The sequence below is a fragment of the Pocillopora verrucosa genome, chromosome 10, assembly GCF_036669915.1.
Source record: "Pocillopora verrucosa isolate sample1 chromosome 10, ASM3666991v2, whole genome shotgun sequence".
Taxonomy (NCBI): domain Eukaryota; kingdom Metazoa; phylum Cnidaria; class Anthozoa; order Scleractinia; family Pocilloporidae; genus Pocillopora; species Pocillopora verrucosa.
In genome coordinates this window covers 11,105,414-11,121,015 of record NC_089321.1, presented here as the reverse complement: position 1 = coordinate 11,121,015, position 15,602 = coordinate 11,105,414, and the positions used below count along the sequence as shown (strand labels likewise).

At 38.5% G+C, this 15,602-nt stretch overlaps 2 protein-coding genes across 2 annotated transcripts in view; both read right to left on the bottom strand.

The window, feature by feature from the left end:
- Window positions 1-269: 269 nt before the first annotated feature.
- On the bottom strand, window positions 270-4,121 carry LOC131788917 (uncharacterized). Its single transcript, XM_059106009.2, has one exon. It carries the CDS (start codon window positions 4,119-4,121, stop codon window positions 1,380-1,382), a length of 2,742 nt encoding a protein of 913 aa, XP_058961992.2. The 3' UTR covers window positions 270-1,379.
- A 3,840-nt stretch (window positions 4,122-7,961) lies between these two features.
- LOC136283946 (aspartyl aminopeptidase-like) overlaps window positions 7,962-15,602 on the bottom strand; it is a 12,037-nt gene continuing 4,396 nt past the window's right edge. The window contains exons 5-17 of the mRNA XM_066173538.1: window positions 15,467-15,592; window positions 14,702-14,826; window positions 14,248-14,347; window positions 13,888-13,995; window positions 12,629-12,706; window positions 12,189-12,269; window positions 11,979-12,048; window positions 11,751-11,838; window positions 11,253-11,292; window positions 10,572-10,673; window positions 10,381-10,462; window positions 9,657-9,742; window positions 7,962-8,650 (exon numbers count right to left, since the gene is read on the bottom strand). Of these exons, the coding sequence (XP_066029635.1) occupies window positions 8,597-8,650; window positions 9,657-9,742; window positions 10,381-10,462; window positions 10,572-10,673; window positions 11,253-11,292; window positions 11,751-11,838; window positions 11,979-12,048; window positions 12,189-12,269; window positions 12,629-12,706; window positions 13,888-13,995; window positions 14,248-14,347; window positions 14,702-14,826; window positions 15,467-15,592 (1,140 nt within the window). The 3' untranslated portion in view covers window positions 7,962-8,596. The remainder of the gene's footprint in view (window positions 8,651-9,656; window positions 9,743-10,380; window positions 10,463-10,571; window positions 10,674-11,252; window positions 11,293-11,750; window positions 11,839-11,978; window positions 12,049-12,188; window positions 12,270-12,628; window positions 12,707-13,887; window positions 13,996-14,247; window positions 14,348-14,701; window positions 14,827-15,466; window positions 15,593-15,602) is intronic.

The window sequence follows — 15,602 nt, the reverse complement described above, 5'->3', positions numbered from 1 at the left end:
TTTGCAGTGCTCTGAACCCAAATCGAAACGAGGTTATGTAGCTTGCCTGACTAGCAGATATTCATCACAAGCTCTTAAAATGAGGCAGCAACGCAACGGGTGGAAAGAAGTGTTCAAATCCTTTGACGCAATTCGACGTAAGCTCCAGTTATCGAGATTGAAATTCAGAAAGATGACTCGAAGATTGATAAAACTAGGGGAAATAAATTAATTACTTTACACCTTATTTTAACTCAAGAGCTAAAGGATTTGAACCATACAAGTGCAGTTCAATGTCTTTAATGCCAATCCTTAATGTTTCGTGAGTTTTTCGAGAACTTTTGTATATTTATGTACATGTATATTTTGAATGACTTCTACTTAATAGATTTAAATTTTCACTACTGAGATTTGACACGAGTTAGCTTCCACTGTCTCTTAATTAATCTGTTTTGGCGGGATTTTTGTAAGTGGTGGGTATCAAATACGAGAAAGGGCTCATAATGTGAATTTTGTATAACGAATATTATATTGAAGTTTCTTGTTAATCCGTTTTCGAATTTCATGTTTCTCTGACAATAGAATATCAAATTCTTTTGTTCTACAATAATCGCTTAGGTGCTCATGACAGGAATAACTGTGTGGACACACAAGGAGTAAGTTGGTTATATGAACTAAATCTGTAAATTGTTCATATTTCCGGATATTTAGCGTTGTAAATCGACCACATTTAGTTCCTCATATTATTCCTTATTGTGGGTTCAAATTCTCAACGGTCCTCCCGCGCAACTTACAACAACAACAACAGCATCTATTATTTATAGAGCGCCTTTTCTATAAACGTAATTAATCAAATGCGTATTACAATATAACAATGAATATAATCATAACTTAATAAAACTATATAAATAAATATATACATGTGTTCTTTAAAAATATACCCTAAAAAATCTCAACAAAATGCCTTGGGAAACTTAACTAAACGTTTAAAAGAATCAACGTTTTTTGCCTGCCTCATTAGCAAAGGAAAACCGTTCCATAGCACTGGGGCCGCCACCGTAAACGCTACCGCAAATAAATAATAACATGTCCGAGAATAATCTTTCCCTTTTTTCTCGAGACGTGAGGATAGGACGCCTGTGAGCAAACTGGTATTTTTCATTTTTGCCTGACTTCACGCTGAGGTAACTAAATCCTCGGTATACGTGAATCTTTTGAGGACAGAACGTGGTTCAACAGAAAACCAACACGCTTTCGCAACTCCCCTGCTTTGATGCAGGGTTAATCTTCGGAGTTGCATGCGAGGTAAATCTTTGGATCAGGTTCGACCTCCTGCTTTTAGGTGAAATGCCAGCGCACAGTCATCGTAATCTTCTCCAAGTTTCAGGCCATCCAGTCCTCTAGACTCTTTCAGTGTGGGCGTTCAGGTTATTACGAAAATTTGCGACGTCAACATACCCAGATCCGAGCTCAGTTCTTTTACGAATGACCAATGCACGATGATAATAATCTTCCGCACGATCCAGGTTACCGAGCTCACGGTGCACCTGACCGAGGTTGCTGTAAGTAGTTACCATATGAACATGGTCAGGTCCAAGCTTTTTCAAAAATATGGCCTGTGCACGATTATAGTAATCTCTTGCCTTCTTTAGGTTACCCTGGTTATGGTGTACCCGACCCAGGTTATTACAAGAAATGGCGACATCAACATGCTCCGGCCCGAGCTCTTTCAACCTGATGGACAGTGCAAAATTATGATAATTTTGTGCTTGCTTCAGGTCACCCAGCTTTTTATATACATTTCCCATGCGATTATAGGTAGTGGTAAGTTTCAGGTGATGGACTCCGTAGTTTTTCAGACGAATGTCTAATGCACGGCGAAAGTAACCTTTCGCTTTCTCCAAGTCTCCCAGTTCATCGTGGACAGAACCAAGGTTATTGCAAGACTTCGCGACGCCATTATGCTCTGGTCCAAATCTCTCCATGTAGATGGTTAGTGCACGATGATAATGATGTACCGCCTTCTCTAGTTCGCCCAGTTTACTGTTTGCACTACCTAATTTATTGTGAGTAGCTGCAATAGCTAAGACAGCATCTGACTGAAACACGTTGAACAAGTTTAATGCCAGACTGAGATAAATTCTTGCTGCTTCGAATTCAGAATGGCGATAGGAAAACTTGCCGAATGCTCGAAAGTCATGAGGATAATCCATAATTAAAAACTCGCTTTTGTCGACCTGAGAGGTGATCTGTTGAGGGAAATTCCTTTCAAGTTTTGCAGCTAGAGGTCTCAAATGAGGAATGACATGCCTGCCGTTTACAAGAGCATGTAGATCGTCGTTATCCTTTGAAAGGAAATGTTTTACCAGACTTTTGAACGATCCAAAAACACCGTTGACGACCTCGTTGTGCTTGTCATTGGAATAAGTTTCAGTCACAGTTTTAATGGCGCTGTGCACAACCTGATGAACACGAATGTAGACTTCTCTTTCCTCTGTCTTAAAGACAAGCAATGAGCACCTTCGTATCTTCAAACGAATCTCTTTGTCTTCAATGTCCTTAGCCATGCCTATGATGTAGTCCACGATGATGTTAAGACCTAATGGCTGTAGTGCACAAACTGAGAGGAAATTAAAGGCATGATGAATAACTTTGTCGGTTGCCATGGCTTTTTCTACGGCCAGTGTTGTTGCTGTGGTCATGGACTTTGGATAGCTTGGGTTGGTTTCAGCGAGAAAGATCTCAGTGGTACTTCGTCGGCCATTCTTCAATTCCGTTAGGTAGTCATTCCAACCAAAACTCGACATCTTTCGAACCTCTCTGATGTAAGTGGCAGCGCTTGCTAAGGCAAGAGGCTGGTAGTCTAACGCTTCGGCAACATTTATCTCCATCTTACTGTCCTTGATTCCAGAGAGCTTCTCCAACAAGCAACAGGCATCAGATGGCTTCATTCCCTTGCTCACTACGATGTTTTGAATGAAAGAGCTCGTGGTAGGGATAGCTGCAGTGTCTTGTGTTGTGATCACCAATTGGCCCCTGGCCCATACTTCATTTTCAGCGTCGGGAAGATGGACGTGCACTCGTGATATACTCGTTACATTGTCGACAACTACCAGCCAGGACGCGTAAAGCTTGACTTTTGGGCCCATCAACGACTTGAGATTGGCGATCTTCTCATCCGTTGTTAAGCCATCAGAGGTAAGAGTTTTAGTGACTGCGTGCTCGGGACACCTTAATTGGCGAGAAAAATCGACGTACGATTGTAGCACAGTATCTGGGCTTTTACCATTTATCGTCATTACAAACGAGGTATTTTCTGAGAAAGTTTTAGCTTCTTCATAGTATTTCTCTGCCACTAGACCAGCCAGCTGAGACTTTCCACTTCCAGGATTTCCTGAGATGTACAGGTAGCCTAACTTGTTTTGTTTTCCTAGTTCTTTGAGCTGTTGCATTATCTCAGTTACTTCACGGTCACGACCCGTGACGTCATGTGAGGGTTTAGCAGGGAGGACACAGAAGGGAGAGATTTTACTGTTTAACTGATCTTCAAGGGCCTGTCGTTGTTCTTCCTTTTCTTTCAATTCCATCCCTTTTTCCTGAAGTTCTTGTCTTAGATCTTCCACCTTCTTCAAAACAAGTGTCAACTCTTTTGTGGGAAAACTTTTCTGATTCTCAATTTCTTGAACCTCCAAAGTGGAGAGGCCGAGTGCTTCGAAGGCAGCGTGAACTTTTCCGATGACTTTTCGAAACTGCACGTCTGGGAGATTTCCATCTGATATGTGCGCAAAGTCTTCATTTCGCAATTTTCTAAGGGTATCGACATTTGATCTGACAACTGGATTAAGGCCGTGAATACAATCAGAATAAAGTATGGCGTAGAAAAGCATTGTACAAACCCACTCTGCTCTGTTTCCACCTGTCATGGTTGTATGGAGATGGGCATGTTTCCTTTGGTTCAGAGGAGACTCCTTGTTTCGAAAGTCCATTCCATTTTTTGGCTCATCTTTCCATTCCCCTGACCGTGTCGTACCATAGCGACTGTCCCATTCTTGCTTGAAGATTTTTCGGAGACCCATGGTCAGTATCTTAGTCACAATGTAACAGATCCTGAAATAGTTAAGCTGCTCTTTATTGTATTCCATCTTCACCTTCGAAGGAAGAAAGAAATTGTTACTATTATTTTCTAAGGGTAAGTTTGGACTTGGCTCTCCCAGCTTTTGATGCATTTCACTCAGACGGCAAATCAAATAGATTGACAGCTGTCATGTCATGCTAATTGAAGCTAGATTATTGGGTGGGTGATACAATGTTACTTGTCACAAGAGCGGCTTCAGATAAGAGGCCAAAGAATTGATGTGGGGAAACGTGAGAAATTCCACAAAGAAGGGCTATAGTCACGGTCAATTCGATTTTGAACAAATTTCCACCATCCTAATGATTTGATTTTTTCTAATTAACTATATTTAGCTTGATAATTTATAATTGGTAGAGTTCTCCATCTACTGGAGTGAGCGTCCACAAAAAAGTCACAGAACCCATGTGAATGTGATGAACAAAGTTTTTTTTTCACCGTGTACTGTCGCGAGCGTAGGAGTTCTTATGTTAATAGGGTTGTTGAGCCTCAGATTCTCACATGGTTTTGGCTTACGGGCTTTGACTTGGACGAAAGCGCAGCTGGAATAACAGTTCGCGCTCTGATTTTGCTAAAAATGACAGTGGTTTTGACAAAAAAGAAATGATTAGGCAGAGAGAGATAATCAGGGTGTTGGCTGAGACATGATATGTTATTTAACCAGTTTACTTTCTTACATCAGTATGCATATTCTCCGTGATGTTCATTAAACATTTCCAGTGGTAATAACAGGGAAAATTTTTCTTTCAAGAGCTTTTCTAGTTGGCTACCGCATGGTATGTCTTAGTTATTCAATTAAGTGGTGAGAACTTTAATCTTTTGCCATCACCTTCCAATGTTGCGTTACGTACCCCCAAAGACTAGGGCCCAGTTCCTCAAGGGGCGGATAAAGCTATCCAACGGATAAATCGCTATCCAGTGGATAAGTGATTGTAAAACGTACTGCGTTATCCACCGGATAGAGATTTATCCAGTGGACAGTGTCGTCCAATTTTCGAATAACCGGGGCCAGTTTATTATAAACAACTATTGGATGAGGTTTTTGTGATATCCAGAATAATCAAGGTCGATAATTTATAAGAGATGAACTGATGAACTGATAATTTAAGAGATAAATGTAAGAGAACACTACACGGAAGAGGGAATTGGTAACTGGGCAGACTTTGAACTCGACTTGATAAATGCAATATCCGCTGCAGATATTGTATTTATTACGTCAAATTTACAGGCTATTGCAATTTTATATTGATTGAATGCCTCAACGAATCGACCAAGTCGATTGAGCGCAAAAATATTGTTTTATTTATTAATTAAGGCAAATTTCGCCGTACCCTCAAGTCTGTTTTGACAAAAAATTTTATGCATGAGCCCCAATGTTCATTTTTCGTTTTTGAAATTTCCATTGGGAGACACGTGAGGAACTTTCTCGAGAGAGGAAGAGAGAGGACCCTGGGAACGAGGTTTGATAACTTAATGTAAACGCTGGCGTTTTTAGTATCCCCTCTGCGATAAACAAAACGTTAAAAGTGAGTTCAACAAGAGACTGAGGCAATTAGTACAGCGTCCAATGTTGACTTGTCGAGGACAAATAAAATTGATTGCTTTCTGAACTCAGGGAAATTGCTGGCCTAAGTTTATAACATCAGAAAAATTGGATCACCTTGACAACTAAACAACTGAAGCCATTTCCTTTTTGCTCATAAAGTATGCCAAAAGTTGAAAAAGAAATTTCACTAAAAAAGTAAGAAACGATCACCGTGCAAGCGAAGCGTCTAGGTCAGTCACATTTGATCAAATTTTAAACAGGCTTTTTTTTCATTGTAAGGCATGTAACGCAATATTTCCTGCAAGTCACTGTCGTTTCCTTACCATGATAAAACTCAGCAGTGAATGGTATTTCCTCGAATAGGGGCCCACGCTCAAACAAGTGCCTTTCTCCAATAGGCACCCCCTCCTCCCTCATTCTCTTAAATTGTCGTCGGGATACTAGGAAAACCTGTTTCCACTGCCACTTGATCTTTAACTTTTTAAGTTTCAACTACAGCGGAATCAGTGAGGGTAAATAGTATCTTTTCCGTTGAATTACTTCCAGTTTCGTCTCTCTCCTTATGCTTGTACAGTTCCTTTATGTGTGTTGCCTGTTTCTTTTAATGTTTGTCCTATTGCTGCGCTTACCTACTAAGCGCCATCCTCCCAATAAGCGTCTTTCTTTTTGCCCGGAATTTTAAATAAGCGCCACGGTGTCAATTAAGTTATGGAAATCACAATAACTGGAAGCCACGAGGCACGAGATTAACTAGGTAACTTGCTCGCGCACGTTGCAACTTGTTCGTGCCGGTTGCAGCTGGCTCTACTCAAACTGGCATCAACAAATTACCAACGTTTGCTAGTTTACCGAAATCCACCTTGAGGAAGGATTTCTCGTCATCGTATCGAAATCCGTTTTTAGATTTCATGTTCTATTGAAAAATCCGAAAATCCTCATTTCAAAAGCTAATTTCACTAAGATTTCTCAATCGAAAGCACCTCAGATTACCATCAAAAGAAAATCCGGTTTGACTATAAATGTCCACATAACACGGGCGCTGAGGCTATTTTCCAATTGATAACCATAAAATCGCTTGGAAGTTAAATTCCCTTTTACAGAGAGCCGTTTTTCGCGCGGCACTCTTCTTTGATGAGTTCATCTTAATTATCGTACCAAATGTTCCTCATTACTTAGGCTTCCTGTGGAGAAGACTAAGTTTGCTATACTGTTGCGTGTGTCAGTGTGTCAGTATCTGTTGCTAAGGTTACGCAGCTTCATCAGAGGATATTTACAACGCTGATTACAACTTTAAAAGTACGATCACCTGATACAGACCAATGACGATTTACCACACGGGAAGTCCGCTTCGAGACGAGACATTTCGCAGGAGATTGTGTTTCTTCTGAAAGGTCACCTTCAAATGTTTATCTTTTTAGACGCCGCTTGAAACACGAAATTACATTTGATGGGTTGCCAACTACGAAGTTGAAATGGAAGCGCGTTGTAACAGCGCTTGAAAAGCTAGTGGGACTCCAGCCAGTACCGTTGAGTTTTCGCCTAAAATCGAATTCTTTTTTCAGTTTTTGTTCGGCGATGCTTAGAATAAACGCTTAAAACTAGTTTTAAGATGAACGTTTGCGTGTTTTAAAAAGATGAGGAGCTACTGAAAGAACTTAAGTAAATCCAGTGATGTTCTCGGTTGCATTTCGTGAGATTTCTCCGAAAGCTTCTAAGAGTCACGGAAGACTCACTTCCGGCATTCGTTTTCGTTTTTATTTTATTCGTCGCTGTACTCACTTGTCTACATACGACTTGGCTGTATCCTCAGGCTTTCGTGACAAATTTAACTGTCTAAAAGATTACTATCGGTTCTATTCTCTAAGATATATTAGATTTGGCATGAATTTTCCCACAAAGCAACCTCTCAAGATATTAAAGAAACCTTAAGTCTGATTTCATTCTCCATGCGCGTCAAAGAAATCGGTGAATAGAGAAATAATTCAACCGGTTAGGGTCAACTTTGGTTGGAATTACTGGTTCTCAAATGTTCAACATAAATCTCGACCTTGAATTGTTTTTTTGACCAGAGGATGTTACTTCAACTGATTTCGTGTGCTGAAATAAAGGAAATATTATAAAGGAAATATTATAATATTACATCTGGGTCTTCCGGAGGTATTTGGTTTTAGGTCTTTGGTCTTTGGTGTGTAGACACCCTTCGCATCAGCACCTTAACACAAAACGAACACGATAAATATTATCAATATATACTCACAGTTTCAAGAAACTTTGTCGGTAGAAATTCAGCTGCTGGATTGAATGAGAAGAGTAATGCAAAAATTTATTGTGCTTAGCGTGCTAATTTCTGCGTGCTTGTCACGTGCTTTTCGTCATTCGTATTTTAGAAGTTGTAAATGCAAAACAAGGGACACAGCTCCAAGAACCACCCTTCTATGCCTGTACACGTCCTGCCTGATTATAATAGACAATTCAATAAATGAGAAAGTTCTCAAAGTACTCTGTTTGTAAAGTATCTCTTGTTTACGTGCTTCCGTCTTCAACCCCTCCTCTTGTTACAAGATTTTTTCGTTGATTGTGCTCGGATTTTGTCCCTTTTCTTATGACGAAGTGTCTTGTTTGTTTTGCTGAGTTGAACCTATAATGGTTCTCAGCAAAAATCATTGAAGGAGAGAAAGGATTCAAGCAAAAGAAGCTCAGGAATGTCATTGGCTTCACTTTAGTCAGCTCCTACTACGGAATCCAGTGCTTCTGTCTTCAACCCCTCCTCATGTTACAAGATTTTCTCATTGATTATGTTCGGATTATGTCCCTTTTCTTTTGACAAAGTGTCTTGTATGCTTTGCTGAGTTGAACCTACATTGCTTTTCAAGCAAAAAATCATTGAAGCGGAGAAAGGATTCAAGCAAAAGAAGCTCAGGAATGCCATTGGCTTGACTTTAGTCAGCTCCTACTACGGAATCCAGTACTGTTGGAAGTGTCTCAAAGAAACTCTGTAAAAGAAAAAAAACCAAGACTCACAATTAATTGCTGAGGAGAATCAATTTGCTCACTAGTCAACCCCCTGGTAGATTCGCACCTGCCTATTCATTCAGATATGGTCAAAACCCCGGTAAACAAATGTCGATTTTCGCTTCCGACAAGTGAGTAAAAGGGCAAGCGCGTAACATACAAATCAATTGTTATTGTGTCTATTTGTGACCTTCTTAACAATAACAAAATAAGTAATGAAGGTAATGTATTTAGACCACGCCAACAGGTCGTACAGTGCGACGATTGCGCTCCTTAGGAGCATTTTCTTAGTCCAAAAAACACACCACCTGGCCACTATAAGAGAACGGGTAGATTGGCGATGCTGTGTGCTTTATAATTTCATGTTAGGTTTTATTTTGCATTTTATATTTTTTGGGCTTAGTGAATTTATTCCATTAGTTCAGGTTTAGTTTACGTCTGCTGAATTTTAGTTCAGGCCTACAATGATTTACTTTGTTTAGGAGAACGTGATTCATTCGTTTGCATCGCTTATATGCTTTGCTTCGCCACGTGATTTGTATCGATTCGTTTAGTCGATGAAACAAATTGAACACAAAGACATTTTAATGTGACTACAATAAAAGTTTAACGCTGTCGTGATACTCTTCCAGATTATAGGTTGAATTAAATAAACGTTGTTTATTTTGGTTATATATGTCTCGCTGAACTTTTGAATCTGGTCGTATTTACAGTGACATTTCACTATTGAAGGACGAAAACTAAATACACCAGAAGAGTGTTTCAATCGATCGGTACCTTCAGCGGTTTCTAACAAATATGCCAATTTTGATGTTTTTACAAGTGATAAAAAATCGGGCAGCATGACTATTTATTTCGGGCGAGATGTTTTTTGGGCGACATGACAGAAACCATCACGTGCAACCTCGCCCTAATGTAAGATAGCGTTGCGTAACAGATCATGTAACGCCAGCTTATGAATGCCTTACTAAGCAAAGAAATTGTCACCTTGAATAGCAGTGTCTCTTGATGTACAATGGAGGAGCAGCACATTTCTCGGATGGAGTGCATAGCTAGCTGGGGACCGCCAAGGTCTAAAAACAGATCATAAATAAAGTTTGCAATTTACCATTTACCATTCACTTCCAGATATTTAGCTTAATCTCAATCAGTAATAACGCACTTGCTTTCCTCGGTTAGAGTTTCTGGCTTCATCCCAATTTTTTTAAGGACTTCTTATTTCACTTCTCATACTTTTCCTAGGTCTCAAAAGTTCTGATTATTCACCAAATTTTCATGCTTCTTTGAGAATGCATGACTATTAGGAAATTGTCCATATCACTTCTGACAGTGATGTTTAGATACCTGATACAACTCATAACATCCGAAATTCTTAGATACTATAATAGTAGAGCTGTATGGCAGCAAACAAAAAGGAGTTTGGGAACAGATGACTCTTGAAATGATTGAAAAGCACAGTCAGGCTTACACCAATGTAAATACCTATCAAAAAAATAAGAGTTTAGCAGCAGTTTCAACAACTTTTCCAATTAGTGGCTGCCGATGGTGTTGCCTAAACACAAGAGCCTGCTCACAGGCTAAACAGATGGCAGCGACATGTCTTATAATTATCTGACCATGGAATGTAAGTAACCAACTTTTTACTCTTGTGTTGAGTGGATAACATATATTTGTACATTGCTGGTATTTGCACACAACTAAATTCAATTACCTAAGGTTAATAAACCAAGCTTAGCAGACAGGATGGGGCCTATAGTGGTTCCACATGGAGAATCATTTCGCACACACACTTCCTGTGATAAAAAAATATGATGGAATTAAAACTACTGCTCGGTAATTGCAGAAGTTCAAGCAAAGGTAACTAGTCACCATTTTTTATCAAACACACCCCAGAACTTTTACCTGCAATGGAACCTCACTCTTCTCTGCAATCACCCTTAAAATGCTTGAGGACAGGGCTGTTGTTGCATATCGTTGGTTACTGTTAATTTTAATTACTGGACCCTAAAAAAAAAACTACAAAAATAAATAAATAGTACAGGATTTACCACAATGTGAAGTTCAAAATCCACCAGGTCACACCCCTGAATTGGTGTTTTAACATTGCCATGTCAGTGTGAAGGAAGAAAGGATGTTGAACATTTAAATAACGTGTCCAAGATTTAATTGATTTAAGGAAAAAGAGGAGCAAAAATACTTTCCCTTAAGAAGACACCACAGCTTTTGATTCCTGCAGAAACCAAACCTTCTATTCCTGACTGACTAATCTGCAGAGAAGTTTCTCACTCCTAAACACAAGGGTTGTCGAGGGAATTTGAGAAAGTCGTGCAAGCTCAAGATGTAATTCAGGGTCTGCTCAATTTTCTCAAATCATCCCCAACCACAAAGTGTTTAGATGAGGTTAATAAAACAGGGAAAAAAGTTATCTATTGGTTTCATAAAATATTTCTCCGAAAGCATAGAGAGTATGACATCATAACTGTGTTTTAATACTCTCCTCCAAACACCAATCAACCAATGAGAGCAGGTGACTACTATCTCAAGTATTTTAATTATTAAGAGTTCTGTTTGTCAAGGCCTCACCTTGTGGAGAGCAGGTTTATGGTTCTCTTCATGTTTTTCTCTACAACAGAAAAGAAGAAAAACCAGTTGTTCATACCCGACCCAAAATGCTGGCCTATCACCTGATTAAGGCTAGAAGTTTTCACTCAACTACTGAAGTAACGGCTGATGAGATAAGTTTTTTTATTCCACAACATCCAAAAGCAAATTATAATAAAACGGCTTACAGGGCTATCATCCATATTAACCTATATTTGCCAACTAACCACGCTATCTGAAAACTCATGTGCAAGTCAAACATAACACATTGCAAGAGGCTTTTAACCACTTTGATGCCCATGACTGATCAGCATCTTTAGGGCCACAAAGAATAATTAGGAAATGATCACCAATGAAAGAAACTCTTGATTGCTGAACAAATTCTCCTTCCCAGCTCCTTAGGGAATGTATAGAGAACAGAATGGAGAATATGCATATTGATGTTGAGGGTTTGAAGGCTTCCAAGTTAAGGATACATACGAATAGTTTGGATGCACTGCATGGGCTTGGTCAGCACTGAGAAGAAATGACTTGGGTATTGCTTCTTCAAAACTTGTAGCTGTCCCACCTAGGTTTCAAGCCAAAAAATCATAGCATTAAAAGCTGCAATGCTCTATCACTGAGCCACTGAGACTCTACAGTATGCTAGGCCACTACAAGGTTCATATATTATGTAAAATCAGTGTGATCAAATTGAGAACAACTGACCTGCTGACAAACGACGCAGAATGTGCTCTGTGAGCATTGACTCTGCTCCTTGGGCACTCCCAGAACCAACCTGTCATCAGGATGTTTTAGTAAATTAGTTTACAGTACACTGAATATGCATTGATGGAAGTTACTAAAAACTTGATTGATTAACTGGCATTGGATCAGTTGTCTTTGATGTCATAAACATGTACTTGACTTATTATGTACCTCTTCATTGTCATACAAAGTTATTATTCGGATGTTGGGATCTGATGCCAAAGATGGACCTTCCAGAGATTGAATAAGGCCCTAAAAGTTAAGGAGTACAACATTGTCAATGAAAACAACTCAAGCTTGAAATTAGGATGGCTCAGAATGATCTTTGCTATGTTAAACACCAATTGTTTGATGGATTGTAACTTACTGGTATGCACAACTTTGACTAAGGAATGTACAAAAGCATATCAAGATTTTTAAGGGAACACTTGGAAAAAGGTGGTGGTATATATCTACCAAAGAACTGGTGTTTAAAATTAACAAAGCCAGGTTGAAGCACCTGAACATACACATACAAGAACATGGATCATTATTTCAGAATTGACAAATGGTTTTGGTTTTCTGAAAGGAATATTCTCTCCATGTAGCTCTAAATCAAAGACTCACTCTACCTGTAAAGCACAAAAACAGCTGACTTGGTTGTCCAATCTTGGTGAAAAAATAAACTCTTCCAGTGCACCACCGAAAGTCTAAGAGAGAAAAAATAAAATAGATTAATTAAAGAGAGCCTAAATAAAGTATGGTTGAAATGCAAAATCAGGGGTGTGGCTTATACAATTTACCACAAGGAATAAGGGGATTAATATTTAATGTTAAAAATTCCTTAAGTGAAGGGGCTCATACCAACTTGTATTGACATACAGTGAGGATTGGCAAATGGAGTAACTAGCTGTGGTAAGCATTTATGTCATGCAAATTCTTTGCATTAGCCCATTTTCAAACCTGAATTTTAAGGTTTATATGTTGTTGGCTCATTCCAACTAAAGGGGTGTAATGGGCAAACCAGAAGACCCCCTGGCTTTACCCATGAAATTAAGGGAAATAACAGCCAGTAATTTGCTATTCTTTGGAATGTGAGTCATTTAGTACAATGTTTTCCCCATGAATGAAAAGCCAAATCCTTTGACACCCAAGATCTGAGCTATTAATGTTCCATCATACTGATATTAATCTCTTTGAAAATTGGGTAGTTTAGTATTATCAAGTAAGTTGATAATGTAAATTGGCCAACTTGAATGTGAAGAGTTTCAAAGCTAACATTTCGAGTGTTAGCCCTTGGTCAGAGCTAACATCAGCTTTGAAACTCTTTATGCTGGCCAATTTACATTTTGATAATACTAAATTCCCTGTTATACTCTCCTACTGATGCAGCACCACAGTTTCTTTAGAAACTTACCCCCTTAATTCAATTATCTTTGAAAATTGGTTGAGAAAATAAGGTTTTAAAATCAAGGAAATGACTTCTGACATTGTCATTACCAAGTGAATGTTTCTGTTTACTTACCATTTTAAAAGAGATGATACATGACACTAAACAGGTTGACTTGTATATGTAAAACAGAATTTACAAGAGAAGGACCCCCTGGAGGTAAAGTATAAATATAATTCTAACCCTCTGCACCCTTAAATTCTCCATACTGTTCTCCATACATTTTGTAAGGTGCTGACAAAGAGAATTTGTTTGACAATCAGGATTTTCTTTAGTTGGTGATCATTTCCAACTTGTGACCTCATTGTGTGATTCAGGGGTCATATTGTAAGGAGAAATTAGATGCTAGTCATACACTCTTAGCTGTAAAGAGACTTTTAGCATGCAATCTTTTAAACTTATTGCACATGAATGATGACATGATCAGAAATTGATACTCACAGCAGGCTGGCTGTCAGCCAGGTGCAAGTCAAAGTCCATGATTTGTTCTTGTTCACATTTCAACTCCTCTGTTAAGAGTTTGATTAGAGTTGACTGATGAGAATTGCTCTAAAGAAATAAATGAGTAAATTCAGTGCCATAATTAAGTAAATAAAGAAACAAATATGTAATGAATGAATTTATATCTTACAAGGTGCAATACAATCAATCATGTAGTGCGATTGTTGACCCAGGAAAGAATTGTTGTTGGTAACAATGAATTACATATTGGCAACCTGAACAGAAGACATCATCAGTGAGTGTATTGCAATTCCCAGGTTGAAACCATTAACTGTACATCATAAATGGATAATTACTCACCCTACATTTTTTTTCCTTGGGTTCTGTGTCACTGATGTCATCTTCAATGGCTGAATTATTCACCAAACTTTCATATACACAAGTTGATAAAATAGGCGCTCTGGAATAAGAGAAAGACAACTTGCTTAAGTTTGTTCAGATATTAATTAATCTACTGATCATGCACCCCATGACTCTGTGTTCATGACCACATCAGCTCATCAAGTAAACGTATTTACAATAATTCTACAATATAAAGCTTTTCCTTTTTAATAAACAAAGAAAACCATTGATCAGCAAATCTGTTTGATGGACTGTTTCTCAAATCACAGTCTTTGGCTAATCTTAAAACTATCACTTTTTTCTGCCACTAGAATCTGTGCTCATCTAGCATTGTCTTAATGTTACAACAACGCTATTCAGATACTCCTGCACTGAACTTGGGCTTTCTGTGGCCCTGAATTAAGTTACTTACATGTGAGTTTCTTTATTTGGTGAGAACTTGTCATTGATGTCACGCTGCAGATGAATTGCCAGATGTGGAATACGCATGATTGGTCTGTCAATGTGAACTAAATGGTGCTGCAATTTATCACCTTTCTGTTGCATGATCAATTCAAACAAGGAAGAAATAGGAAATAATATTGTTAATACGATTAGGCAGAGTCCAATTCAGTTTGTGTTCAATACACCTATAAAAAAACAATTCCATTGCTGAAAAGCACGAGTCCAGTTTGCTAATCGCCAGTAAGAATGAACACAGACAGAATAAGATGGCACAGAGTCCTTTTGTCAATTGGTCAAAATTAATGGTTAACCTTTTCACTCCCCTGGTCAATTATCAATTCTTTATACTGTCTGCTGTAAATTTCTCAAAGATCAAGACCTTGAAACATGTTGTGAAATAGACAGTTTCTTACTCCTTGTGAATTTTTCTTCTACAAAATATGTTGGTATTGAAAAGAGAAATTGATTGTTGGCCACCCCTGTGGGAGTTAAAGTGTTCATGTATGAATAAAAATATAACAGTAGGTTTTATACCAAAAGAAAATTGACAAAATTGTCTGGTTAAATTATACAACAGCATACACAATGGTATGCAATTGGTTATCATCTTTATCATCACCAAGTTTATCGAAATTTGTATACATGCAAGCAATACACAAAAAGGTTCTTTGTTTTTCTGTTTTCTCTTTCAAGACAGAATCTAATGTTGGAAGTAAATGCTACAGTATAGTACCTTAATCATAATTCTGCCGGCCAATTTCAAATCCCTGTCAAACCAAGTGGCCCAGATTCCTCCTCCATAACATTCCACCCCAACTTGTTGATATCCATTGCTGCTCTTCTTTGAATTTGGCTTCACCTGTTCCAAT